Source organism: Thalassophryne amazonica, chromosome 16, assembly GCF_902500255.1.
Source record: "Thalassophryne amazonica chromosome 16, fThaAma1.1, whole genome shotgun sequence".
In the NCBI taxonomy this organism is placed as follows: domain Eukaryota; kingdom Metazoa; phylum Chordata; class Actinopteri; order Batrachoidiformes; family Batrachoididae; genus Thalassophryne; species Thalassophryne amazonica.
In genome coordinates, this window is record NC_047118.1 from 87,205,825 (window position 1) to 87,231,965 (window position 26,141).

A 26,141-nucleotide genomic window follows, 5' to 3' on the forward strand; every position below is an offset into this window, starting at 1 on the left:
GGTGGAACACCTGCAGGAGCGCGCTGAAGAGCACTGAAATTTGACTTTTAGCCGACTTGGTGTCAGCAATCAAACTCAGTGTTGTGCAGCAGGGTTTAATTGTGCGCGCGCTTCTTCCTCCGAGGAAGTGCAGAGATGTCTGGCTGCACGTGAGTCTCCTCTCGCTCCTCTGGTTCAGACTTGTTCTCCCGCTCATCGGTTACAACAGCAGGTGGAACACCTGCAGGAGAGTCCTGAGGAGCTTCAGCAGGAACTGTGGAACGACATTTGGAGCCGAGTTTAATTGTGCGCACGTGACAGAAAACTGATCCGTCGTGGCGCGCAGTGAAATGTGACGCCGCGTTACAAGTCGTGTCAGTTTCCGTGTCACTTCGTAATAACACGTGACAGTTTGGGCTCCAAGAACCATCACAGGAACCACTACGAACGTTGTCACGTTCTATTAAGGATCAATACTCATCAAGACGGATCAATACGCTCAGTTGCGACCTCCACGACGTGAGACGAAATGAGGATGGTGTGTGACATTCGTGGAAGATTTTTTGACAGACAAAAACATGCTCCACGAATATCAAGAATATCACGCACCAACACACACTATTAAGAAACATATTCAGATGTGTTAAGTCACATTAAGAATGTCAGGAATGTGTCACGAATGACAGAAAAATGACATTCGTAACGCGTCTTGGTTATGTGTAAACGCACCTTAAGGGTCAAGGTTGTGGTCCTATGGGGCAGCACCCCCTGGTGGTGGTCCGGGGCAGCACCCCTCAAACTCCTGGAATTTGAGTGTTTTTGACTGATACTGAGGGAAGTCTTGAGTACTTTATGAATCTTACTGGGGTGAAGGTACTTAAGCGCAGCTTTCAGGTAATACTACTGATAATTTCAGTCAGTGGTATTAATCAAATACAGAGAATAATTAATACCCTCATGAAAAATTTTCCATTAAGGCAAATCTACGTTTACCTTTTTTGTTTTTATCGCCATCTGGCCGAAGACCCGAAGGTAGATCCTGTCCGTCTGTCTGTCTGTCTGTATGTGTGTCTGTCCTTCTGTCTGTCCCTCCCCAAAACAGATCTCTCTCTCTCTCTCACACACACACACACACACACACACACACACACACACACACACACACACACACACACACACACACACACACACACACACACACACACACACACCCAAGGCTATGCCTTTTACACCTTGGCCTTCAGATCTTTTCCTCCCATCATCCCTACAGGGACAATAAAGTGTCTGATTTAATTGAGAAGGATGCAATATAAATCAGAACTAAAAGCTTATCTGAGGCTGAACAGAAATCTAATGAGCTGCTGTGATGTAAGTGAGGCTGACTGAGGCCCAGCTAAACCTGGAGCAGGAGCGTGCACAGTAGTGCATTCAAACCTCAGTCTCCAGCACACGCAGCCGCTGCTCGTGGTCACAGATCTCCGACATCTGCTTCAACATGCTGTCAACTCTGCAAGAAAACAAACAAACACAAAGTGACACTCTGAGTTCAGTACAGATCAGCAAACTAACCAGTAGTATCTCTGTGGCATGAAAGTAGCAGTCTTGCAGACAGGAAGATTTATGAGGGCAGCAGAGAAAATTATTCGGGCCAGGCTGCCAACCATTGGTGAACTGGCAGAACAGCACTGCTTGTCCAGGGCAAGAAGGATCATCAGGGGCACTTCACATCCCAGAACAAACTTCCTGACCTTAGGTAGATGGTATTGTGGCCTGAGGTGTAAAACACGCATGTTCCAGCATATTTCATATTGCACGAGGCAGCACACTCCTTGATGAGGCTTAAGCAGGGCAGCCGCTGGGTGGCCAACTACGCCATAGATTTCCATATCCTGGTGGCAAAGAGTGAGTGGAATCCAATGGCACTTCTCAACGTTTTCTTCCAAGAGTCTGGCCGACAACATTTAGGATCAACTCATCGCCGTCAACCTGCCTGACGACCTTGACAAGCTCATCATGCTGGCCATCCGGTCTAACTAATAGCTGTCTGACTGACCACGCCGGGATGCTTGCCATTCTGCTCAACGTTCGTTCACTTCAACCGTTCGTGCCACTGCTTCCAGCCATGCCAGCTCTAATCCACCTCAAAGCAGTCTGGAGGAGCCCAAGTAGCTGGGACAAACCCATCTTTCTTTGGAAGAATGAGAGTGACGCCAAGTGGAAGGGACTGTGTCACTACTGTGGACATTCAGGTCACTTGATCACCAACTGTCCGGTTAGGGGTGCCCCTTTGCGGCCAAGATCAGTATTGCGGGTGAGTCAAAGTTATATTTCTTCCTCCTCGACTCAGAATATTGTATCCGCTATATTGATTTCAAATCACACGTCAGTTTCGATTGCTGTATTCATAGATTCAGACTCTGACATTAATTTAATACTGTCCCCTCTCACCAGGTCCCTACACCTTAAATTGTATCAACTCTCACGCCCTCTGGTGGTGCACGCCGTGGACAGCCACGGATTGGGTCTTATTACTCATTGAATTCAGTCTGTTCCTATGATAATCTGTGAGAATTATTTGGAATCCATTAGGTTTCATATCTTTGACAATATGACTCACCCGGTAATATTGGGCCCCCTAGTTACAACGCCATAGGCCGAGCCTTGATTGGACCAAGGGTAAAAGAGACACTTGGGGTCCTTCATGCATGAGTACCTGTTTGTTAAAACCTGTACAACCTTCATGTGAATCTAACCCTGATCTCATCGGTGTTCCATCCTGTTATCATGATATAGCATCTGTTTTCAGCAAAACAAAGGCTAAGTTTCTGCCTCCGCACCCTGAGTACAAGTGCGGCATTGAGCTTCTCCCGGGGTGCCCCCCTCCCCCACTGGGGAAAGTTATTCTCTCTCTCAGCACCAGAGTGCACCGCTATGAATGATTATATTCAGGAGTCACTCGCGGCTGGTTTGAGTCGGTCCTCGTCCTCCCCCGCAGGGGCGGGGTTTTTCTTTTTATATAAAAAATGGATAAGTTCCTCCACCACTGCATAGTCTATAGCGGGCTCAATGATATCATCATTAAGACCCGGTATCCACTGCCACTCATTTCCTGTGCTGTTGAGCTCTTGGAGGGGGTGAAGATTTTCACTAAGCCTTACTTGCGTAATGCATACCATCTGGTGAGGATTTGTGCTAGAGATTAATGGAAGACAGCATTCAACATGCCTACCGGTCATTATGAATACCTGCTGATGCCTTTTGGGCTGACGAATGCCCCCGCAGTGTTCCAAAATTTAGTTAACAACAGTCTACGGGAATACGTCAACAAGTGTGTTTTTGTTTACATTGACAATATTCTGATTTTCTCTCCTGACAAACCTTGATACAGAATGATTTGTATGTCAAAGCAGAGAAGTGCGAATTTCATATGTCCACAGTTTCTTTCCTGGGGTTCATGATTTCTGAGGGCGAGATCCAGATGGATCCTGAGAAGGTCACAGTGGTATGGAAGTGGGCGGTTCCCAGCAATCATAAAGAAGTACAGAGGTTCCTGGGCGTTGCAAATTTCTATCATAAATTTATTCATAACTTCAGTATGATTGCGGTGCCATTATACGTATAACGTAACTTCTTCCCAGAGTGCGATGAAGCTTTCCGGAACCTAAAGCAACATTTTACACTGGCCCCCGTGCTGCTCCTCCCTGACCCCACTCGGCAGTTCGTGGTTGAAGTTGATGCTTCAGACATGGGAGTCGGGACGGTCCTATCCCAAATTAAATCTTCTGACAATAAGTTACATCCTTGTGCCTATTTGTTAAAAAAACTGACTGCTGCTGAACGAACTTACAGAATCGGCGATCGCGAATTGCTGGCAGTCAAAGTGGCCTTGGAGGAGTGGCGCCATAGGTTGGAGGGGGCACAGGTGCCGTTTTTGGTCTGGACTGACCATAAGAATTTACCCTATCTCTGCATGGAAAAATGACTTAATACACGGCAAGCCCGATGTTTTCAGCAGATTTAACTTTGTGTTGTGTTACCGCTCGGGATCAAAGAACGGCAAACCTGATGCGCTCTCTAAACAAGGTGACACTTCGGACACACCCACTGATCCTGGTACCATTCTCCCCGACACTTGTTTCATGTCCACCATTACATGGAATATAGAATAAAAGTTAAATCTGTAGTGGGCAACGTGTCGACCCCCCAGGTAATTTGCCCCGGTGTCCCTTAGGGGGGATGTAATCCAATGAGGACATGACAATCATTTTTCATTCCACCCAGGTATCAAGAGGTCTGTGTACATGATTAAACAAAGGTTTTGGTGGTTGCGTATGCTGTCTGATGGGGTCCGAGGGCATTTTTTAGACAGTTCACTCGCCTGGCATAAATGTTTTATTATTGCTGTTAACAGCTCTCCCTGCATCCCACAATCAAGTTTTATGTCTCTTTTTTTTCAGGACAACCTGTGCTTTCAGAATATATATGTTTTTGTTGTGTTTTATAAGTGTAATACAGGCTTACAATCAAAAATAGGCAAGGAAAAAATATAGCGAAAAATAATTTTCCACACACATTTATTCAAAACACACAGCAAACTATAATAAACAACTGTTTTGACACTTTATAAAGCAGGGGTCTCAAATTCAAATTACCAGAGGGCCGCTGAGCATCCAATGTTGTTACAAGAGGGCCGCTTCAGGTATTGCATTAAAAAAAAGAAAAACATTCACTGTTTGAACAACTGTCCTACGCAACATGAACTATTTTACATTCATATTTCACTTTTTTTTTGTCTAATGTTCCTGAGAATGCTTTTTCTCAGACAGCTTAACCACATTTGCTCTGAAGGAGGTGGCAGCTGAAACCCTCAGTATGGCTTTAAGGTGGTCGTTGCTGAGTCTGGATCTATACTTTGATTTATTAAAGTTCATGGTGGAGAATAGTTTTTCACAGAGATATGTCTTCCAAAATGACACATGGTTGAATATCCTGGAAAGCTCTGGGAAAGACGGGGTATTTCTCTCAGAAATCTTCCAAGCATTTCTGCTTTTCTACTGGTCTCTCTGAACTTGGCTTTGAGTTGAGAACTGCACTGCAGGTCAGTGAGCTCCATTTGTAGCACACTAGGAGCATTCTGCACACCAAAGGAGAAGGGATCAGCAAACATTTGGAATGTGGCACTGTGTCTTGAAGTCTGCAAACCACTGGTCAAACTCCTGCTGTAACTTCTCAATGGCAGCAACATATTTTTCACCACTGAATGCTTTGCCCTCCTCCACAAGAGAGCTGCATGCTGGGAAGTGGAAGAGTTTTTTTCTGAGATCGGGGCTTTCCATAACATCAGTTTTGTCATGAAAGCTCTGACATTTTCAAAAGCTGCAGTGACAAGCTGGCCTGGGCCCTGCAACTTCAGGTTGAGTGTGTTCAGTTCCTCTGTGATGTCAACTAGGAAAGCCAGGTCCATCAGCCACTTGGGATCATCAAGCTCAGGAAGGTCCAGCCTGTCCTCCTCCATGAACATCTTCACTTCTGTTCTCAGCTCAAAAAAAACCTCTTCAGGACATTTGCCCTGCTGAGCCACCGTACCTCTGTGAAGCACAGCACATCTCCATATGACGCATCAATTTCCTCTAAAAAGGCGCGGAACTGGCGGTGCTGTAAGGACCTGGATCTGATTAAATTGATGCATTTCACGACAACAGACATCATTGTCAAACTTTAAGCACCTGCTACACAGCGCCTGCTGGTGGATAATGCAGTGCAAAGCAATTGCAGAATCTGCACCTTCCTCCTCCAATTTTTTTTGAACAAGCACTACGAGTCCGTTATTCCTCCCCATCATTGATGGTGCGCCGTCTGTCATTATTCCTACCAGAGACTTCCAGGAGAGGCCAGCCTGCTCGACTGAGTCACACAGCAGCTGAAATACATCCTTAGCTGTGGTACGACTTTGCATCAGGTTCACACTGAGCAGCTCAACTGTTAGTTCGAACTGGTCGTTAATACCGCGGACAAAAACGGCGAGCTGAGCCGTGTCATTAATGTCCGTGCTCTCAACCAGAGCCACAGAGTACACTCTGAAACGTTTGCCTCTGTCACGTAACTGTTCATAAATGTCATCTGAAAGCTCAGTGATCCGCTCTGCCACTCTGTTGGCTGACAGACTGATGTTGCTGAATTGGCTCTTTTTTTCTGGACAGACAATATCTGCAACTTTCAGCATGCAGTCTTTCAGAAACTGACCTTCAGTGAACGGCTTTCCCGCTTTGGCGATCATCTCACTCACGACATAACTTGCTTCAAGTGCTGCATCTGCCTCCTTTTTCGCTCTCTGGAATAAACTTTGTTGAGATGACAGCTCTTTCTTTAACTGTGCAGCTTGCTGTGTCCGCTCTTCTCCCTCGAACTTTGCATACTGGTCCACATGTTTAGTTAAAAAATGCCGTTTGAGATTATATTCCTTCAGAACAGCAACTTTCTGCTTGCAGATAAGGCAGGTGGCGTTCCCCTTAAACTCGACAAAGAAATAATCATTTTCTCACTTCTCCTGAAACACTCTGTGCTCGACATCAACTTTTCTTTTAGCCTTTGAAAGAGACATTTTGATTTACGTCGTGAGGGCGCTGTGTGCCGAATGTTTTTTTTTTTTTTTTTTAGCTTCTTTGGATTCACGTGGTAAATATGCTGTGTTCAGGGTCACCTTGGAAATCGGAAATTTCTTTCTCAGTCCTAACAGCGGGCCGGATTTCACTATAAATTGATATCAAGTGGTGGGCCGGATAAAATGAGCTCGCGTTCTTGAGTTTGAGACCCCAGTTATAAAGGTAATTTGAGGTCTTGTGTGAAAGACTGAACAACAAAAAGGTTCAAACAATAAACACAAATGCACATTTTGAACAATATATACAAAATGGTCTATGCGTTTTGTTGTCCATTGATATGGTAAACAGTGCTTTACGCAGAGAAAGCAACAGAGTTATCCAGTAACATTCACATGCAAATTAGTGGAGCAATCCTGATAGTTACACACTGTTTGAGCATGTGGGATTGTCATCAGAGGCTCTCCATGTGCTCCTGCTTTCACTGATTGCTGTGCGTAATGGCGCAGGGCACAGTGAGTATGTACTCATTGGAGCACCCAGGGAGCTATTCAAATGGGCCAACTAATAACATATCACTCCTGAAAACAATATTTGGCTTTTCACGTGAGGGAAATCTGCCATACGATTGGATTTTGGAAAACCATGTGACAGTGAACCAATTCCGATTGGACACTCACATTGCGCACATCATCACACAGCTTCTACGAGGAGTGCAAAGATGGCCGATGGCTGGCTCGAAAGTCCACGGAGTTAATTTTTCAGCAAAAAAAGTAAGTTTCTATCTCATTCAAAAGTTATTTATAATTTAGTAAGGCTTGGTCTTAGCCGTCGTATACGATGGCGTCGGCCCCAGAGGGTTAATGCTTGCCAAGTATGTGCTTTGCACAAATCATCCACGCGGGCTAGGAAGGCCTTACTAAGTTCTTCTGCGGGGTACAAGACTGCTGCTGCAATAGTGGCTCTCCACACATCACCTGCCCCTGCGAGGAGCACATCGGAAATTGGCTCCCAGGTTTGTTGGCCCATTCCTCGTTTCCAAAATTATTAACCCTGTGTCTGTTCGCCTTTGTCTCCCAAGGTCTATGAGGGTGCATCCTACATTTCATGTTGGCCATAATAAGTCTGTCAGCTAGTCCTTTGTGCCCTCCTCCTATTCCCCCACCTCCTGCCCGGTTCATGGATGGTCTTCATGGTGTGGTGTCTCCTGGAGTCTTGGTGGCGGGGCCGTGGTGTTCAGTACCTGGTGGACTGGGAGGGTTATGGCTCAGAGGAGCGGTCCTGGATTCCCTCCCGCTTTGTTTTGGACCCTGCCCTGATCCGGAACATTCATGCTGCTCATCCTAGTTCCTCTGGACCATTGAGAGTCGGCTTTTGATTTATTGGTTTATTTGGTATAGTTATTTTCTTGCTGGGGTTTTCTGCTTGGGTCCGTTTGTCTCTATATCTCTTGTCTGTCTCTTGGTTCTTGGTGGTGGATGTTTCACTCTCTCTGGCCATGGCCTTCTACTGGTGCTTCCATGCACACCTGTTCCTGATTTGTAGCTCCCCACCTGGGGTTTTTGCTTAGTTCTGTTTGCCTCATTGTGTTTTTTGAGCACCTGCCTGTTTTTCTCGACCGTGCCTTAAGCTTGATGTTTTTATACTGTTGCTCGTTTTTGACTGACTTATTGTGTACCAACTCCAGCATACGTCTTTAGTAAATGATTCTAACCTATAGAGCTGTGTGATTGTGTCCAGCCAACTTTGACAAACAAGCCTGATGGAAGCAGACATGGTTTCTGCTGTTTTAAAGAATTCTGACAAAGCGCACAGTGTACAGCGGCCACCAAAGCTCCCTAAGGTGAAGCAGTGCAGTACAATGAGAGTTTGGGATCGTTGTTGCTGTTTTACTGAATATTTTTATTTTGTTCAGTGATTTTCATCATGTATTTAATGGTATAATCAGCCACACTGTGTGATCTGTAGTGGATATGTGCAGGCAGAGCACAATATCCTCAGCTGGTAAATCCTGCTTTAGCACAAATGCTTGGTAGATTCTGAATTTTTTTTTTTGCCTTCTTGCTTTCGGCCGGGACGGTCACATTTTTCTCTCCGCCTCCCTCCCCAACCTTCCTGCTACTGTAACTTGTTTTGTCTGTGAGGCTGCCAGCCCTGCTCCTCTGGAAAACGGCAAAATGGATCTGATCAAGTGGTCTCTGAACGCAACTGATACTATTTTTTCCACAAGACACTCGCGAGCGGAGGACCCGACCTGTCCTGCCGGGACACATGTGGCGGGTTATGTGATGGACAGCTGGCGGAGGTGGCAAGTCATGTGCCTGTACACGTTGTCTGTGTTGTGTGGGCCGCTGAAGAGGAGGTACTGCTGGCCCACCACCACCAGAGGGCGCCCTGCCTGGAGTGCGGGCTCCAGGCACCAGAGGGCGCTGCCGCCTCACGAGAGCAGCCAGGGTGACAGCTGTCACCCATCACTGGACACAGCTGTTCCACTCAGCACGGAGGTATATCAGCAGGACGGCGTCTCCACCTCAGTGCCGAGATATCGCCTTGAGATAGAGGTAACCTTCTCTGCAGCATATCCTGTGTTATCTGATAATACTTGTTAAACCTTTCAGGACAGCTGACTACCGAAAGCCGATTGCTTGGATAAGTACTCACCTTCCTGCTTTATTGTGACGAGAGGTGGAGGCGGCTTCTCCCCTCTCCGTGTTACTGGGTGCAGCCGCATCCACACCTGTGTGTTGTTGCTCTCTCTTGCCAGCAGTACCGGATCCGACGAGCGGAGGCAGTGGCCACCTGGGAATTCGGGACTTGGCGGTTCCAGTACTTCCAGGGTTCGGTGGCAGAGGAGATCTGGGTGGTTCCGGTTCGACTTGGACGGACGTCTCCTACCTTCGAGCCTGCCCACACGACACCAGCAGAATTCGGCTTAACCCCAAATTGTTGATTGTTGTATTGGTTGTGCTCGTTTCACAACAGTAAAACTTGTTATTTACCTTCTCCATTGTCCGTTCATTTGCGCCCCCTGTTGTGGGTCCGTGTTCCTACACTTTCACAACAGGATATCTCGGCCAGCGTCATGGATCCCGAGGGGCGTCAACCGGCTGTTGAACGGCCAATGGAAGAACAGGGCGCGTCGGCGTCTTCGGGAGGGGTAATCGGTGAGTTGCAGCGGATCCTCACCGCTTTCACCACTCGGATGGATTTAATGACCGAGCAGAACGTTCTCCTAAACCGCAGGGTGGAGGCTCTCGCCGCACAAGTGGAAGCGCGCCCTCCGGGCGCCGCTGCGGCTCTCCCTCCCAAGGACCCTGCGCGTAATAGTGACGTTCCACTGGTCGTTCAACGGCCCCTCCCTCCGTCCCCAGAAGCATACATAAGCCCTCCAGAACCGTACGGAGGCTGTGTGGAGACGTGCGCGGATTTCCTTATGCAGTGTTCGCTCGTCTTCGCACAGCGTCCCGTGATGTACGCGACTGACGCTAGCAAAGTAGCTTATGTAATCAACCTGCTTCGCGGGGAGGCACGCGCTTGGGCTACAGCGCTCTGGGAGCAGAACTCACGGCTCCTTCATACATACGATGGGTTTGTGCGGGAGCTCAGAACAGTGTTCGATCACCCCAATAGAGGAGAGACCGCTTCAACCGTGCTACTGTCAATGAGACAGGGGCGTCGGAGCGCAGCTGCCTATGCAGTCGCCTTCCGCATCGCGGCTGCGAGGTCCGGCTGGAATAGCACTGCCCTCCGCGCCGCCTTTGTAAACGGACTGTCATTGGTCCTAAAAGAGCACCTGGTGGCGAAGGACGAACCGCGGGATTTAGATGGGCTCATCGATCTAGTCATACGACTCGACAACCGGTTAGAAGAACGCCGTCGGGAACGAGGCGAAGGACGTGGCCAGGCACGCGTCGTCCCTCTCCCTTCCGGTTCCGACCGAGCTCCGCCCTCCCCACGCTCCCCTGTTCCTGTGCTCCGTGCGGCTACGGCTCCCCCTGCTGACGAAGCTATGGACACGAGCAGGGCAACATTTAGGGCACCTGGAGCACAAAGGAGGCGGGCCCACGGAGCTTGTTTTGTTTGTGGCTCGATTGAGCATCTTGCAAACGACTGCCCCGAGCGGTTAAACTCCAACGCCCCGCCCCTAGAGACTGGGCCTGGGGTGGGCCGAAACATTCACGTGGGACACACCCACATTGCCACACGACTCCCAGTCACGATCCTGTATGAGGATTCAACCCTGAAGGCCCCAGCACTGGTGGACACGGGCTCTGAGGGGAATCTGCTAGACAGTAGATGGGCCAGGGAGATAGGGCTCCCTCTGGTGGCTCTTACCTCGCCTGTACAGGTTCGGGCACTAGATGGCTCCCTACTCCCGCCGATCACGCATAAGACACCACCAGTAACTCTGGTGGTGTCAGGTAGCCACCGGGAGGTGATCGAGTTCTTTGTGACTCAGGCCACCTCCCGTGTGGTTCTGGGTTTTCCCTGGATGTTGAAGCACAATCCCCGGATCGATTGGCCGTCCGGGGTAGTGGTGCAGTGGAGCGAGACCTGCCATCGGGAGTGTCTAGGTTCCTCGGTTCCTCCCGGCTCCCAAGCTAAGGAGGAGGTCAGAGTCCCGCCCAATCTGAGGACGGTGCCGGCGGAGTACCACGGTCTTGCGGACGTGTTCAGCAAGGATCTGGCTCTCACGCTTCCTCCTCACCGCCCGTATGATTGTGCCATTGATTTGGTGCCAGGCAGTGAGTTCCCGTCCAGTAGGCTGTACAACCTCTCACGGCCGGAGCGCGAATCATTGGAGACCTACATCCGGGACTCATTAGCTGCCGGGTTGATCCGGAATTCCACCTCTCCGATGGGTGCTGGTTTCTTTTTTGTGGGTAAAAAAGATGGCGGGCTTCGTCCATGCATTGATTACAGGGGGTTGAACGAAATCACGGTTCGCAACCGATACCCGTTGCCCTTATTGGATTCAGTGTTCACCCCCTTGCATGGAGCCAGGATCTTCACCAAGCTTGATCTTAGGAATGCGTACCATCTGGTTCGGATCCGGAAGGGAGACGAGTGGAAGACGGCATTTAACACCCCGTTAGGTCATTTTGAGTACCTGGTCATGCCGTTCGGTCTCACTAATGCTCCCGCGACTTTCCAAGCTTTGGTAAACGATGTCTTGCGGGACTTCCTGCACCGGTTCGTCTTCGTGTATCTGGACGATATACTCATCTTTTCCCCGGATCCTGAGACTCATGTCCGGCATGTACGTCAGGTCCTACAGCGGTTGTTGGAGAACCGCCTGTTTGTGAAGGGCGAGAAGTGTGAGTTCCACCGCACGTCTTTGTCCTTCTTGGGGTTTATCATCTCCTCCAACTCCGTCGCTCCTGATCCGGCCAAGGTGGCAGCGGTGAGAGACTGGTCCCAACCCACAAGCCGTAGGAAGCTGCAACAGTTCCTCGGCTTTGCTAATTTCTACAGGAGGTTCATTAAGGGCTACAGTCAGGTAGTTAGCCCCCTGACAGCCCTGACCTCACCAAAAGTCCCCTTCACCTGGTCGGATCGGTGCGATGCCGCGTTCAAGGAGTTGAAACGGCGCTTCTCGTCTGCACCCGTTCTGGTGCAGCCCGATCCTAGCCGCCAGTTAGTGGTTGAAGTGGACGCCTCGGACTCAGGGATAGGAGCGGTGCTCTCCCAGAACGGGAAGACCGATAAGGTCCTTCACCCGTGTGCCTATTTTTCCCGCAGGTTGACCCCGGCCGAACGGAACTATGACGTCGGCAATCGAGAACTCCTTGCGGTGAAAGAGGCCCTCGAAGAGTGGAGACATCTGTAGGAGGGAACATCCGTGCCATTCACAGTTTTCACTGACCATCGGAACCTGGAGTACATCCGGACCGCCAAGCGGCTGAACCCCAGGCAAGCCCGCTGGTCACTGTTCTTTGGCCGTTTTGACTTCCGGATTACCTACCGTCCCGGGACCAGGAATCAGAGATCGGATGCATTGTCCCGGGTACACGAAGACGAAGTCAAAACGGAACCGTCGGATCCCCCGGATCCCATCATCCCGGAGTCCGCTATCGTGGCCGCCCTCACCTGGGACGTGGAGAAGACCGTCCGGGAGGCCCTGACCCGAGACCCGGACCCCGGAACCGGACCAAAGAACAGACTCTACGTCCCACCGGAAGCCAGAGCTGCAGTGCTGGACTTCTGTCACGGTTCTAAGCTCTCCTGTCACCCTGGGGTGCGAAGGACCGTGGCAGTCGTCCTCCAGTGCTTCTGGTGGGCGTCCCTGGAGGCCGACGTCCGGGACTACGTCCAGGCCTGTACCACCTGCGCCAGGGGCAAGACCGACCATCAAAAGACCTCAGGGCTGCTACAGCCGCTGCCCGTTCCACATCGCCCCTGGTCCCACATCGGCCTGGACTTTGTCACGGGTCTCCCGCCGTCCCAGGGTAACACCGTCGTCTTCACGATAGTGGACCATTTCTCCAAGGCGGCCCACTTCGTGGCCCTCCCGAAGCTACCAACGGCCCAGGAGACGGCGGACCTCTTGGTCCACCACGTCATCCGTCTGCATGGGATACCATCAGACATCGTCTCCGATCGCGGTCCCCAGTTTTCCTCGCACGTTTGGAGGAGCTTCTGCCGGGAACTGGGGGCTACGGTCAGCCTCTCGTCCGGGTATCACCCCCAGACCAATGGGCAAGCAGAGCGGGCCAACCAAGAACTGGAGCAGACACTACGCTGTGTGACAGCCGCGCACCCGACGGCCTGGAGTACCCACCTGGCCTGGATCGAGTACGCCCACAACAGTCAAGTGTCGTCAGCCACCGGCCTCTCCCCTTTTGAGGTGTGCTTGGGGTATCAGCCCCCCTTGTTTCCGGTGGTTGAGGGAGAGGTCGGTGTGCCCTCGGTCCAGGCCCACCTACGGAAGTGCCGTCGGGTGTGGCGTGCCGCCCGTTCTGCTTTGTTGAAGGCCCGGACGAGGACGAAGAAACATGCAGACCGGCGGCGGGCCCCGGCCCCCACGTATCGTCCTGGGCAGGAAGTGTGGTTGTCCACCAAGGACATTCCTCTGCAAGTGGACTCCCCAAAACTCCAGGAACGATACATCGGACCCTTCAAGATCCTTAAAGTCATCAATCCCGCCGCAGTGAGGCTTCAGCTCCCGGCCTCACTGCGGATCCATCCAGTATTTCATGTTTCCCGGATAAAACCCCATCACACCTCACCCCTCTGCACCCCGGGTCCGGCACCACCTCCTGCCTGGATCATCGACGGGGAACCGGCTTGGACTGTGCGCCGGCTCCTCGACGTCCGTCGAATGGGCCGGGGTTTTCAGTACCTGGTGGACTGGGAGGGGTACGGTCCCGAAGAACGCTCCTGGGTGAAGAGGGGCTTCATCCTGGACCCGGCCCTCCTGGCCGACTTCTACCGTCGCCATCCGGACAAGCCCGGTCGTGCGCCAGGAGGCGCCCGTTGAGGGGGGGGTCCTGTTGTGTGGGCCGCTGAAGAGGAGGTACTGCTGGCCCACCACCACCAGAGGGCGCCCTGCCTGGAGTGCGGGCTCCAGGCACCAGAGGGCGCTACCGCCTCACGAGAGCAGCCAGGGTGACAGCTGTCACCCATCACTGGACACAGCTGTTCCACTCAGCACGGAGGTATATCAGCAGGACGGCGTCTCCACCTCAGTGCCGAGATATCGCCTTGAGATAGAGGTAACCTTCTCTGCAGCATATTCTGTGTTATCTGATAATACTTGTTAAACCTTTCAGGACAGCTGACTACCGAAAGCCGATTGCTTGGATAAGTACTCACCTTCCTGCTTTATTGTGACGAGAGGTGGAGGCGGCTTCTCCCCTCTCCGTGTTACTGGGTGCAGCCGCATCCACACCTGTGTGTTGTTGCTCTCTCTTGCCAGCAGTACCGGATCCGACGAGCGGAGGCAGTGGCCACCTGGGAATTCGGGACTTGGCGGTTCCAGTACTTCCAGGGTTCGGTGGCAGAGGAGATCTGGGTGGTTCCGGTTTGACTTGGACGGACGTCTCCTACCTTCGAGCCTGCCCACACGACACCAGCAGAATTCGGCTTAACCCCAAATTGTTGATTGTTGTATTGGTTGTGCTTGTTTCACAACAGTAAAACTTGTTATTTACCTTCTCCATTGTCCGTTCATTTGCGCCCCCTGTTGTGGGTCCGTGTTCCTACACTTTCACAACAGTCTGTGGAGGACGCTGAAGATGTTTACTTATTTGGAGCTGTGGTGACCGGGTTTCTGCTGTGTGGGGCGGCCATAGCACTGGTTTACTGGAAAATTAAGAAGGTGGAGGCGGCATTAATTGGCCCGTCCAGGCTGCCCCACGATTGATTCGATTGGAAGGGCAGTGTCAGCTCAGTCGGCGGGTGTCAACCGCATGTTGGAATCCATCTCGGGGAGAATGGCTGCACTGGAAAACCGCTTTGATCGTCAGTAAGACCACATCTCCTCTATTCAGATGTATTTGGGAGCCACTCTGAAGTCTCAGACTGTGGAATCTGCCAGGCGTCTGTTAATCTGGTTATCTATTTGGTTTCCAAACACCAGCTGTCCTTCAAGGCCGCTGGGATAAAATCCTCCCCCGAGGAACACTCCTGATAGCCTCGCTCCTCGTCTCCCCCCCCCTTCGTCTTCCCCCTCCCTCCCTCCCTTCCCAGTCCTGAGATGTTGACTGTGAGACCTTGAGACTCTGGTGGACTGATTCAGGACTAGGATCCCCCCAGGATGGACAGATAAGGCCTGTCGATGGTGCCTCACATGCGGCCTTCCGGGCTGTCTGTCTGGACACTGGACACATCCAAGTCTCGGCTGTCGTCTCTCGTCCCGTTGTGATTTGTTTTTTGTTATGACTGTTTTTCTGTGCTTATGGGTTTTTTTTTTTTTGCTCTCCAGTGGTGCTGCGTGAGTTCAACGCAGCAGCAATGGAGGTTTTTCTTTTCCCAATTCTTTCCTTGTGTGTGCTTTTATTGTGTTCATGTACCGGACCGGCTTATGTGTGTTGTTGTTTGTTAAGTATGTCATGAGGCTGGTCAAGGTTTGCTCAGCCCTGCTCGTGACCTAGGGCAGGGATATACATCTGGAGCTGGGTCCCCGGGCGACCTAAAAGGCGACCTCTGCTCTTAACTGACAATTAGGATGGGTAAACATGCAGTAAACACATTTCATTGTGCAGGGAACATGTTCCTTATGTGCATATGACAATAAACTCCTTTTGAATCTTTGAATCCTTGAATAACATATCAAGGAATTGAACCAAGTTTCCCAAAATTCCTCCTGAAAATGTGACAGAAGTTGAGTTCAGACTGCTCATGAAACTGACTTATGAACCAAGTCAAGAAACTGGCAGTGCCTAGGTTTGTTAATCTAGGGCCATAATTCTGCCAAAATGTGTCAATTCTGTACAAAATTTAAATATGGGTATTATCAACCTATAAGAAGAATTTGTACCAAGTTACATGAAATTCCTTTTTGAGATAGATGAACGGCAGACAGCTGGATATCTTCACGGCATAATCACCCTTCAGGCCTTTGGCCAGCAGGGCATAAAAACCCATTGCTGTGGAAAAATATAGTATCTGAACAAGGTGAAAAAAAAAAAAAGATGTTTCTGAGAGAAAATGATCTTAGATTTGTCTGTATTATTTCAAGCTTCAAAAATAGAGTTTAGCAGGTCTGCAGGAAAAGTAAAAAGTAAGTCCCTTCGGCTGCTCCCTTGTTTGCACTCGGGGTCACCACAGCAAATCCAAGGTGGATCTGCATGTTGAATTGGCACAAGTTTTAAGCCGGATGCCCTTCCTTACACAACTCTACATTACATGGAGAAATGTGGCAGGGGTGGGATTTGAACCCGGAATCTTCTGAACTGAAACCAAGCGCATTAACCACTTGGCCACCACCCCTGCTAGGTCTGGAGGAAAAGTGTGCAGAGGTAAAAAGGATCTGAAAAGTGACAGGGCAGCACATCATAACAGCGAGACAGTTATCTGTTGGGAGGGGCCCAAGACGTCTTGCACAGAAGACAATACATTGCTTGCTTGATACATTTTTAGGGAGTAAAACGTTGGTATAACCGTTAGAGAAAGTGTTCACTGAAAAAAAAAAGAGAGCTGTTTTGTTTAACCCGATGACTTTTGATACAACAGCAGAATTTACCCAGGCTGGGAGGTGCTGGTGAACTTAAGGACAGCTTTTCAGTCACGCGAGGACACTAAAGGCACAAAGGGAAAAAAGTTAAAAAAAATCACAAATTGTCGAGAAAAGGTCGACGAATGAGCTTCTGACTTTTCCCATCATCGAATAGCCTGCGAGTCAAGAGCGCAAAAGGGACAAAAGAGGAACAAAACGAAACTGAAACCAACGCTGATCTCGCTTAAAACGAAACGCGCCTGGAGCCACTGCTGGAACAGTGTGTGTCTGCATCTCTGTGTTCCAGGACTCGGCTCTGGGAAGAGCGCAGCTGCAAGCGTGTGATCCGACCCACTGTGGAGATCTGTGCACACATCGGTGGATCCACCTGCTCTGGTTCCTCATCCACAACAAAAGAAGGATCATCTCCTTCATTGTCAGAATCCTCACTGTCTGGTTTAGACTCTGATGACGCACTGCTCGCTTCATCTTGTTCCAATTAAAAAAAAAACTGAAGCGCTTGTTCAACTTTCATAAGATGCCTCATTTTACAAAAAAAAAAACACCACGTCACCACACACACCAAATGTGCCACCAAAATTATACACACTGCAAACACACCAAAATATTGCTCAGATCTCTCAAATACCAAACCTCTAATCGCTGTCTGTACACCCGAAATGCACGTGTATGAAACAGAGGGAGAGAGAGAGAGCAGGGGGAGAGGAGGGAGAGAAAGAGAGAGAGACACACATGCTGTTTCTCTCTCTGACTTTTTTTTCAAAAGCCTGGTCACCGGTGCTGTGGCTGTGTGTCAGTCACACATGTGCGGGTTCAATTACCAGTTCTGATCATGCATGCACAGGCGCTGTGTTCATGGATCAGACACACACACACACACACACACACACACACACACACACACACACACACACACACACACACACACACACACACACACACACACACACACACACACACACACACACAGAGAGAGAGACAGAGGCACATGCTTCACCTTCTCTCCAGCTGATTCACTCTGGATGAATGCATTCAGTGTTTTGTTGTGTTGTAGTGCACATACACGTGTGCACAGAAGGACTGCCTCGTACATGATTTAGCAACTCAAACGTTTAATAAAAGAATACAGCCACTGGGTTTTCTGTTTTCATATGTTACACCTCTGTGGATCAAAGCTGTTCACACATGAATGTCTGCTGCTGCTGGAACTTTTTCTACACTTGATGGCTTAAAGTCACGCTCCTGTAAACTGCTGCCTGGTTTGCACAAACCAAGGCACAGTTCGCTCTGAGAGATCAGAGCAGAAGACACAAAATATTATTACATTGTGTCAGCTGTCACCTCCACAGAAAGTTAGCTGATCACGCTGCTGCAAAGACCTCCCGCAGCAAGCTTTTCTGTCTGCAGAGGCTGGAGTACAGCAAGCCCTTCAGAGCTCATGGACAGAATCCTGCAGCTCTGGCCAGACATTTTGTGCAGCAACTCTCTCCTCATGTGTGCGCAGCACTGGCCAACACCATGATCACGGGCTGCCGTGTGTGTTCAATTATGTTTTTTTTTTTAATTTGTTTTCTGTATTCATTTTGGTATTAAAGTAGTTATTTTAATTAGGATTGTATTCTTAGTTTTCATTCTTATTCTTACTTTCCTTTGTTCTCTGTTGGTATGTGCATGTCAAACTGGATTTAACCAGTTTTTTACCATTTAGGATACACAATAAATCATATATGTCCCGTTACTAAGCGGGTCTCGGGCAGGGGGTTGGACCTCCCTTGAATGCCCACGGGGGCAAATAAGGGCAGATCATGTCTGTGAGAAATGCTCTTCAGAGTCCAGGCCTGGCATTTTTACTGTGACTTTGAATAAATTTAAAAGTGTGGAATAGTTCGAGTTTGTGCTTTGTGAGGGGCAGTGTTACAGAAAGAACAAGGGGAAGAAATAACAAGTGGTGCCCTGACCCAGATGTAATAACTGTTCCCGATGAAGCTTGATTAAGCCCATCTGTTAAGAGGTTGGACTTCTCTGTACAACCAATTCCTTTTTACGGTGAGCAGGAAACCTGTTATCGAATTTCTGCAATATTGATTACTGTGAAAATAACGTTGGTATCAGGAGCATCAGACAGGAACGATTGGACACAAGTGCAGGATTCGACATGATAGCTCTGGTTGAGAAAAGCGTTTACTGAGTCACTCGGTGGGGTTCAGTACACAATAAGGCAGTCCAAAATGAGCAAACAAAGCAGGATCATCAGGCAAAAGCGTGGTCGGTACAAACAGGCAGGTGGTCAGATACACTACGTGGAAATAGGACTTGGAAAAAACACACAACTCAGAGCCAGAAGCGAAGGCACAAGGCGCAACGATCGAGCGAATAACTAGTGCAACCAGTGAGACTTATATACACCTAGGTGATGAGCTGCTGATAGGAAACACCTGTGCAGAAGGATCCAGAAGTGGGCGTGGTCAAGACTTTGCCACACCCACCACCCAGCACCAAGAGACAGGGAAGGCACACAGAAGACATAATCACCAAATTAATATTAAAATCAATCATGGCAGAAGAAAAGAGCAACCACAGAGCATGACAGTTGTATTAATGTGTTGGTCTGTCTTTGAAATTCTCATTATTTGGACATTGCTAAAAGTCAAGGTAAAATTAAATTTTTTCCCTTTTCTCTTCTTCTCTAATATTTACGGTAATTAAATTAGTTGGGAAAGTCCAGCCATTTCGTGGTCCGGCTGAAGCTGAAGAGAGGAGGGTCTTCAAAGCGTGTCATACCGGTTTGGCAGCGTCAATATCCTCTGAAAATTGATCAGGAGAGACGGATCCAGAAAAAGGGAGTGTTGCGACCTGCCGATTCGAAATGGAACACACCTCTTTTGCCTGTTTGAAACCCAAATAAACCTGAATATCCTATGGTTCATGATTTGAGGCTGGTTAAGAAACTGGTGGCACCCTCCCTCTATGATAAACCTTATCCGTACACTTTACTCAGTAATTTGTCACCTTAATATCAGTGGTCCACAGCGATTGTTTTGTCGAATGCATTTTTCTCTATCCCATTAGATTATGAGTCTCAAGATGTTTTCCCTTTTACTTATTTGGGGAAGCAGTATACCTACACCAGACTGTCACAAGGGTTTGTGAACTCACCATCCATATTCAATTATTTTACAAAAAAGAAATTTGCAGAGTTGAGCTTGCCTTAAGTTTTAACCATTTTATAGTATGTGGATGATCTTTTGATTGGAGCTACCACAAGTGATATATTGGAAGCCTCTGAGTTGGTGTTGAGGCACTTATACCATTGTGGGTACAAGGTGTCGAAGGAGAAGGTGCAGTGTGCCAGACAGCATGTGATGTTTCTAGGCAGGGTAATTTGTACAGAAGGGTTGCAGCTGACTCTGGAACAAAAAACAACCATGTTGTGCCATGGCCAGCCAAAGACAGTTCGGGAAATGATGCAGTTTTTGGGTTTGACCAATTTCAGTAAGAATTTCATACCAGCTTATGCTGAATTGGTCAATCCTCTTCAGGGACTGATTACCAAGGCGGGGTATAGAATTATAATTGTCTATTGTGGTATGGACTTTGGAGGTAGAACAGGGATTTATTGATATGAAACAGGCATTAGCAGCAGCTGAAACACTGGCGCAACTGGATTATCAAAAGCCTTTTCATTTGGATGTGTGTGAAAATCAGGGAGTGGTAAGGGCTGCATTGTACCAAATGTATTACAGTTCTAATTTGGATTCTTTTGAGAAGGGCCAACCATCGTGTGTCTGACATGTCGCAGCCATCGCGTTGGCTCTGAAGAAGATCGCGCACATAACTATGAACAGTCAAACTATTGTTCATACTCAAGGGGTGCAAGCATTTTTGAGCTCTCAAGCATTTACCCTGTCCCCTATTGTACTCAGGCTTTGCATTATTTGTTGGAACAATCCAATGTGCATTACACCTCGGAGGGGATGAAAGTAGCGAAACAACTTCTTCCTGGCCAGGATCATGATTGTTCTGTAATTTACAGAGGGAAACATACATATATTGATTCTGCATATGCTGTCCAAATGGTTCATGTGTATTTGTGTCACTGGTGAAGGAAAGGCTTTGTTACCTCAGGGGGTGATCCTGTTAAACATCTTGAATCACAACGTATTACTGGAGTTGTATCAATTGTTGGTGAAACCCAAACAGGTGGTGATTTTGAAGTGTAAAGGACACCAGAAGAATGATTCTGAGATTGCACGGGGTAATGAAGTGGTTGAAAAAGGCGGGAGGATACCAGATGGTGACCACTCGGGCTCAGGTTCGGGTGCAAGATGAAACAGCCCGGTCCGCGGGCCATTTTTCCATTGTTCTCCTGGGGGACTGCAACGCCCACGTGGGCAGCGACAGTGAGACCTGGAGGGGGGTGATCGGGAAGCATGGCCTCCCCGATCTGAATCCGAGTGGTGTTCAGTTGTTGGACTTCTGTGCTAGCCACAGTTTGTCCATCACGAACAGGATGTTCAAGCACAAGGGTGTCCATAAGTGCACGTGGCACCAGGACACCGTGAGCCGGAGGTCGATGATCGACTTTGTAGTCATATCATCTGACCTTCAGCCACATGTCTGGGACACTCGGATGAAGAGAGGGGCTGAGCTGTCGACCGATCACCACCTGTTGGTGAGTTGGATCCACTGGGAGGGGAGGAAGCCGGTCAAGCCGTGAGGGTCTGTTGGGAACAACTGGCAGAACACTCTGTCAACGAGGTCTTCAACTCCCACCTCCAGGAGAGCTTCTCCCAGATCCCGTGGGAGGTTGAAGACATGGAGTCTGAGTGGACCATGTTCTCCACCTCAAGTGTCGATGCAGCCACTCGCAGCTGTGGTTGCAGGGTCTCTGGTGCCTGTCGCAGCGGCAATCCCCAAACCCGGTAGTGGACGCCGGAAGTAAGGGATGCCGTCAAGCTGAAGAAGGAGTCCTACTTGTCTTTGTTGGCTTGTGGTATTCCGGGGCAGCTGACAGGTACCAGCAGGCCAAGCGTGCTGCAGCCTGTGCAGTCGCAGAGGCAAAAACTCAGGTCTGGGAGGAGTTTGGGGAGGCCATGGAGGAGGACTATCGGTCGGCCTCGAAGAAATTGTAGCAAACCGTCCAACGCCCCCGGAGGTGGATCAACACTGTCTACAGTGTGAGTGGGGAGCTGTTGACCCTGACTGGGGATGTTGTCGGGCAGTGGAAGGAATACTTCAAGGATCTCAATCCCATCGTCACGTCTTCCGAAGAGGAAGCAGAGACTTGGGACTCAGAAGCGGACTCATCCATCATCCAGGCCGAAGTCACTGAGGTGGCCAGAAAGGTCCTCGGTGGCAAGGCTCCTGGGGTGGATGAAATCCATCCGGAGTACCTTAAGTCTCTGAATGTTGTGGGACTGTCTTGGTTGACACGTCTCTGCAACATTGCGTGGCGGTCGGGGACAGTGCCTCTGGATTGGCAGACTGGGGTGGTGGTCCCTCTGTTTAAGAAGGGGGACTGAAGGGTGTGTTACAACTACAGGGGGTTCACACTCCTCAGCCTCCCCGGTAAGGTCTATTCCAGAGTACTGGAGAGTAGAATTTGACTGATAGTCGAACCTCGGATTCAGGAGGAGCAGTGTGGTTTTTGTCCTGGTCGCGGCACACTGGACCAGCTCTACACACTCCATCGGGTGCTCGAGGGTTCATGGGAGTTTGCCCAACCAGTCTGCATGTGTTTCGTGGATCTGGAGAAGGCGTTCGACTGTGTCCCTTGAGGCGCCCTGTGCTGGGTGCTCCGGGAGTATGGGGTCCGGGGTCCTTTGTTAAGGGCTATCTATGTTGTGTGGGCCGCTGAAGAGGAGGTACTGCTGGCCCACTACCACCAGAGGGCGCCCTGCTTGGAGTGCGGGCTCCAAGCACGAGAGGGCGCCAGACCCAGAGGAGGTGACAGCTGTCACTCATTACTCCAGCTGTCACTCATCTACACCACCATATAAGCCGGACTGCAACTCCACCTCCCCGCCGAGAAATCGACTACCAGTACTAAGGTAATTTTCTCTGCTGACTTATACGTTGAATAGTAATCTGAACTTCTGTTGCAGCCGTTTTCCTGGTGCTTTCCTTGTCTGGAGGATTGGCGTTTGGTGTGACAGTGACGGCTTCACCTCGCACCCCGTCCCAGATAAGTGGTTGATCAGGAGCTGCACGAGTGTGTGTGATTTGGAGGTGGAGGTGCTCCCTCCTAACGGTGTCTGGACTGTTAATTACTGAGTGTGCGGACTCACACTCACACATCATCTTTCTGTTTTCTGCCAGCAGTACCAGGGTCGACAGCCGAAGACAGAGGCCACCTGGGGACTCGGGACTTGGCGGCTCCGGTGTTCTTCAGGCCGTTGGTGGTGGAGGCCGTGTGGGACGCGGCTTCTCTCTCGTCGGGCGTCTTCTATCTTCGAGCCTGCCCACACGTCACCTGGTGTTTATTGACTGTGAACATTAAGACACGTTTCGTTGTGTAATATCACAACATTAAATTGTTACCTTTTGGCTTACTTATTGTCCGTTCATTTGCGCCCCCTGTTGTGGTTCAGTGCTACGACACCTTCCCAACAGGATTTCTCGGCCATCGTCATGGACTCCGAGGGGCGTCAACTCCAGCTTGAACGGCCAATGGAAGAGCCAGGAGCGCAGGCGTCAGCGGGAGGCGGGTTGAGTGAGCTGCAGCAGATCTTAACCGCCTTCAAGGCCCGGTTAGTATTTGTGACCGAGCAGAGTGTCCTCCTTAATCGGAGGGTGGAGGCTCTCACCGCCAGGGTGGAAGCGCGCGATCAGGGCGCTGCTGCAGCCACTCCTCTGGCTGGTCCTGGGCCCGTATTAGACGTTCCACTGGTCGTTCAACGAACCCCCCCACCGTCCCCTGAAGCATACATAAGCCCTCCGGAACCGTACGGGGGCTGTGTCGAGACGTGCGCGGACTTCCTCATGAAGTGTTCGCTCGTCTTTTCACAGCGCCCCGTCATGTACGCATCAGACGCTAGCCGGGTGGCTTATGTTATTAATTTGCTTCAAGGAAAGGCACGCGCATGGGCTACGGCGCTTTGGGAGCAGAATTCACAGCTCCTAACGTCTTATTCTGGGTTGGTACGGGAATTCAAACAAGTGTTTGATCATCCCAACAGAGGCGAGACCGCTTCGAACGTGCTGCTGTCGATAAGACAGGGGCGCCGTAGCGCAGCCGAGTATGCAGTCGACTTCCGCATCGCGGCAGCGAGGTCCGGCTGGAATAACGTTGCGCTCCGCGCCGCCTTTGTAAATGGACTGTCCCCGGTCCTTAAGGAGCACCTACTGGCCAAGGAGGAACCGCGGGAATTTGACGGGCTGATCGATTTGGTTATACGTTTAGACAACCGTTTAAATGAGCATCGTCGGGAGCAGGCCGGGGGGCGTGACCGGGCACGAGCCGTCCCTCCCCCTTCCGGTTCCGACAAGGTGGCGTCGTCCCCACGCTTCACTGCCAGAGAGCTCCGTGTGGCTACGGCTCCCCCTGCTGAGGAGGCTAGGGACACGAGCAGGGCCAAATTAAGATCAAAAATCAGACAAAGGAGGCTGGCCCGCGGGGAGTGTTTTGTCTGCGGCTCTTGCGAGCACATGCAGAAGGACTGCCCTAAAACGGTCAAACTACAACGCCCGTCCTTAGAAACTGGGCTAAGGGTGGGTCATAACACGCACGCGGGAAAACCCCGCAAATCTGCACGAATCCCAGTAACAATCCTTTGTGGGGATTTAACCCTTCATGCCCCAGCACTGATAGACACAGGGTCTGAAGGGAATCTGCTGGACAGCAGATGGGTAAAGGAAGTAGGACTCCCTCTGGTGGCTCTGCCGGCACCATTGCAGGTGCGAGCACTAGATGGCACCCTGCTTCCATTAATCACACATCAGACACAACCAGTGACTTTGGTTGTGTCTGGGAATCACAGGGAGGAGATAGTGTTCCATGTAACACCTTCTACCTCCCGAGTGATTTTGGGCTTTCCATGGATGGTGAAGCACAATCCCCGGATTGATTGGCCGTCTGGGGTTGTGACGCAGTGGAGCGAAACCTGCCACCGGGAGTGCTTAGGATCCTCGGTTCCTCCCGGCACTACGGCTAATGAGGAGGTCAAAGTTCCCCCCAATCTATCGGCGGTGCCAAAGGAGTACCACGATCTTGCTGACGTTTTCAGCAAAGATCTGGCACTCACTCTTCCCCCGCACCGACCGTATGATTGTGCCATCGATTTGGTCCCGGGCGCTGAGTACCCGTCCAGTAGGTTGTACAACCTCTCACGTCCGGAACGCGAATCAATGGAGACCTACATCCGGGACTCCTTAGCTGCTGGGCTGATCCGGAACTCCACCTCCCCGATGGGTGCTGGTTTCTTTTTTGTGGGCAAGAAAGACGGCGGACTCCGTCCATGCATTGATTACAGAGGGCTGAACGAGATCACGGTTCGCAACTGATACCCGTTACCTCTGTTGGATTCAGTGTTCACGCCCCTGCATGGAGCCCAAATTTTCACAAAATTGGATCTTAGAAACGCGTACCACCTGGTTCGGGTCCGGAAGGGAGACGAATGGAAGACGGCATTCAACACCCCGTTAGGTCATTTTGAGTACCTGGTCATGCCGTTCGGCCTCACTAACGCCCCCGCGACGTTCCAAGCTTTGGTAAATGACGTCTTGCGGGACTTCCTGCATCGGTTCGTCTTCGTGTATCTGGACGATATACTCATCTTTTCCCCGGACCCTGAGACCCATGTCCAACATGTACATCAGGTCCTACAGCGGTTGTTGGAGAACCGGCTGTTTGTGAAGGGCGAGAAGTGCGAGTTCCACCGCACTTCTTTGTCCTTCCTGGGGTTCATCATCTCCTCCAACTCCGTCGCCCCTGATCCGGCTAAGGTTGCGGCGGTGAGAGATTGGCCCCAACCGATAAGCCGCAGGAAACTACAGCAGTTCCTAGGCTTTGCAAATTTCTACAGGAGGTTCATTAAAGGTTACAGTCAGGTAGTTAGCCCCCTGACTGCCCTGACCTCCACCAAGGTCCCCTTCGCCTGGTCGGATCGGTGCGAAGCCGCGTTCCAGGAGTTGAAACGCCGGTTCTCGACTGCACCAGTTCTGGTGCAGCCTGATCCTGATCGCCAGTACATAGTAGAAGTGGACGCCTCTGACTCAGGGATAGGAGCCGTGCTGTCCCAGAGCGTGGAGGCTGATAAAGTCCTCCATCCTTGTGCCTTTTATTCCTGCAGGTTGACCCCAGCTGAACGGAACTATGACATCGGCAATCGGGAACTTCTTGCGGTGAAGGAGGCTCTTGAAGAGTGGAGACACCTGCTGGAGGG

At 50.3% G+C, this 26,141-nt stretch overlaps 1 protein-coding gene and 1 long non-coding RNA gene across 2 annotated transcripts in view; one reads left to right on the top strand and one right to left on the bottom strand.

The window, feature by feature from the left end:
* Positions 1 to 26,141, bottom strand: part of trpm4a (transient receptor potential cation channel, subfamily M, member 4a) — a 505,210-nt gene that overhangs the window by 21,593 nt on the left and 457,476 nt on the right. The window contains exon 26 of the mRNA XM_034189807.1: positions 1,414 to 1,486. Within this exon, the coding sequence (XP_034045698.1) occupies positions 1,414 to 1,486 (73 nt within the window). The remainder of the gene's footprint in view (positions 1 to 1,413; positions 1,487 to 26,141) is intronic.
* LOC117527455 lies at positions 15,954 to 21,628 on the top strand. Its single transcript, XR_004565535.1, has 3 exons — positions 15,954 to 15,965; positions 19,020 to 19,023; positions 21,470 to 21,628. It is a non-coding gene; the product is annotated as an uncharacterized LOC117527455 (long non-coding RNA).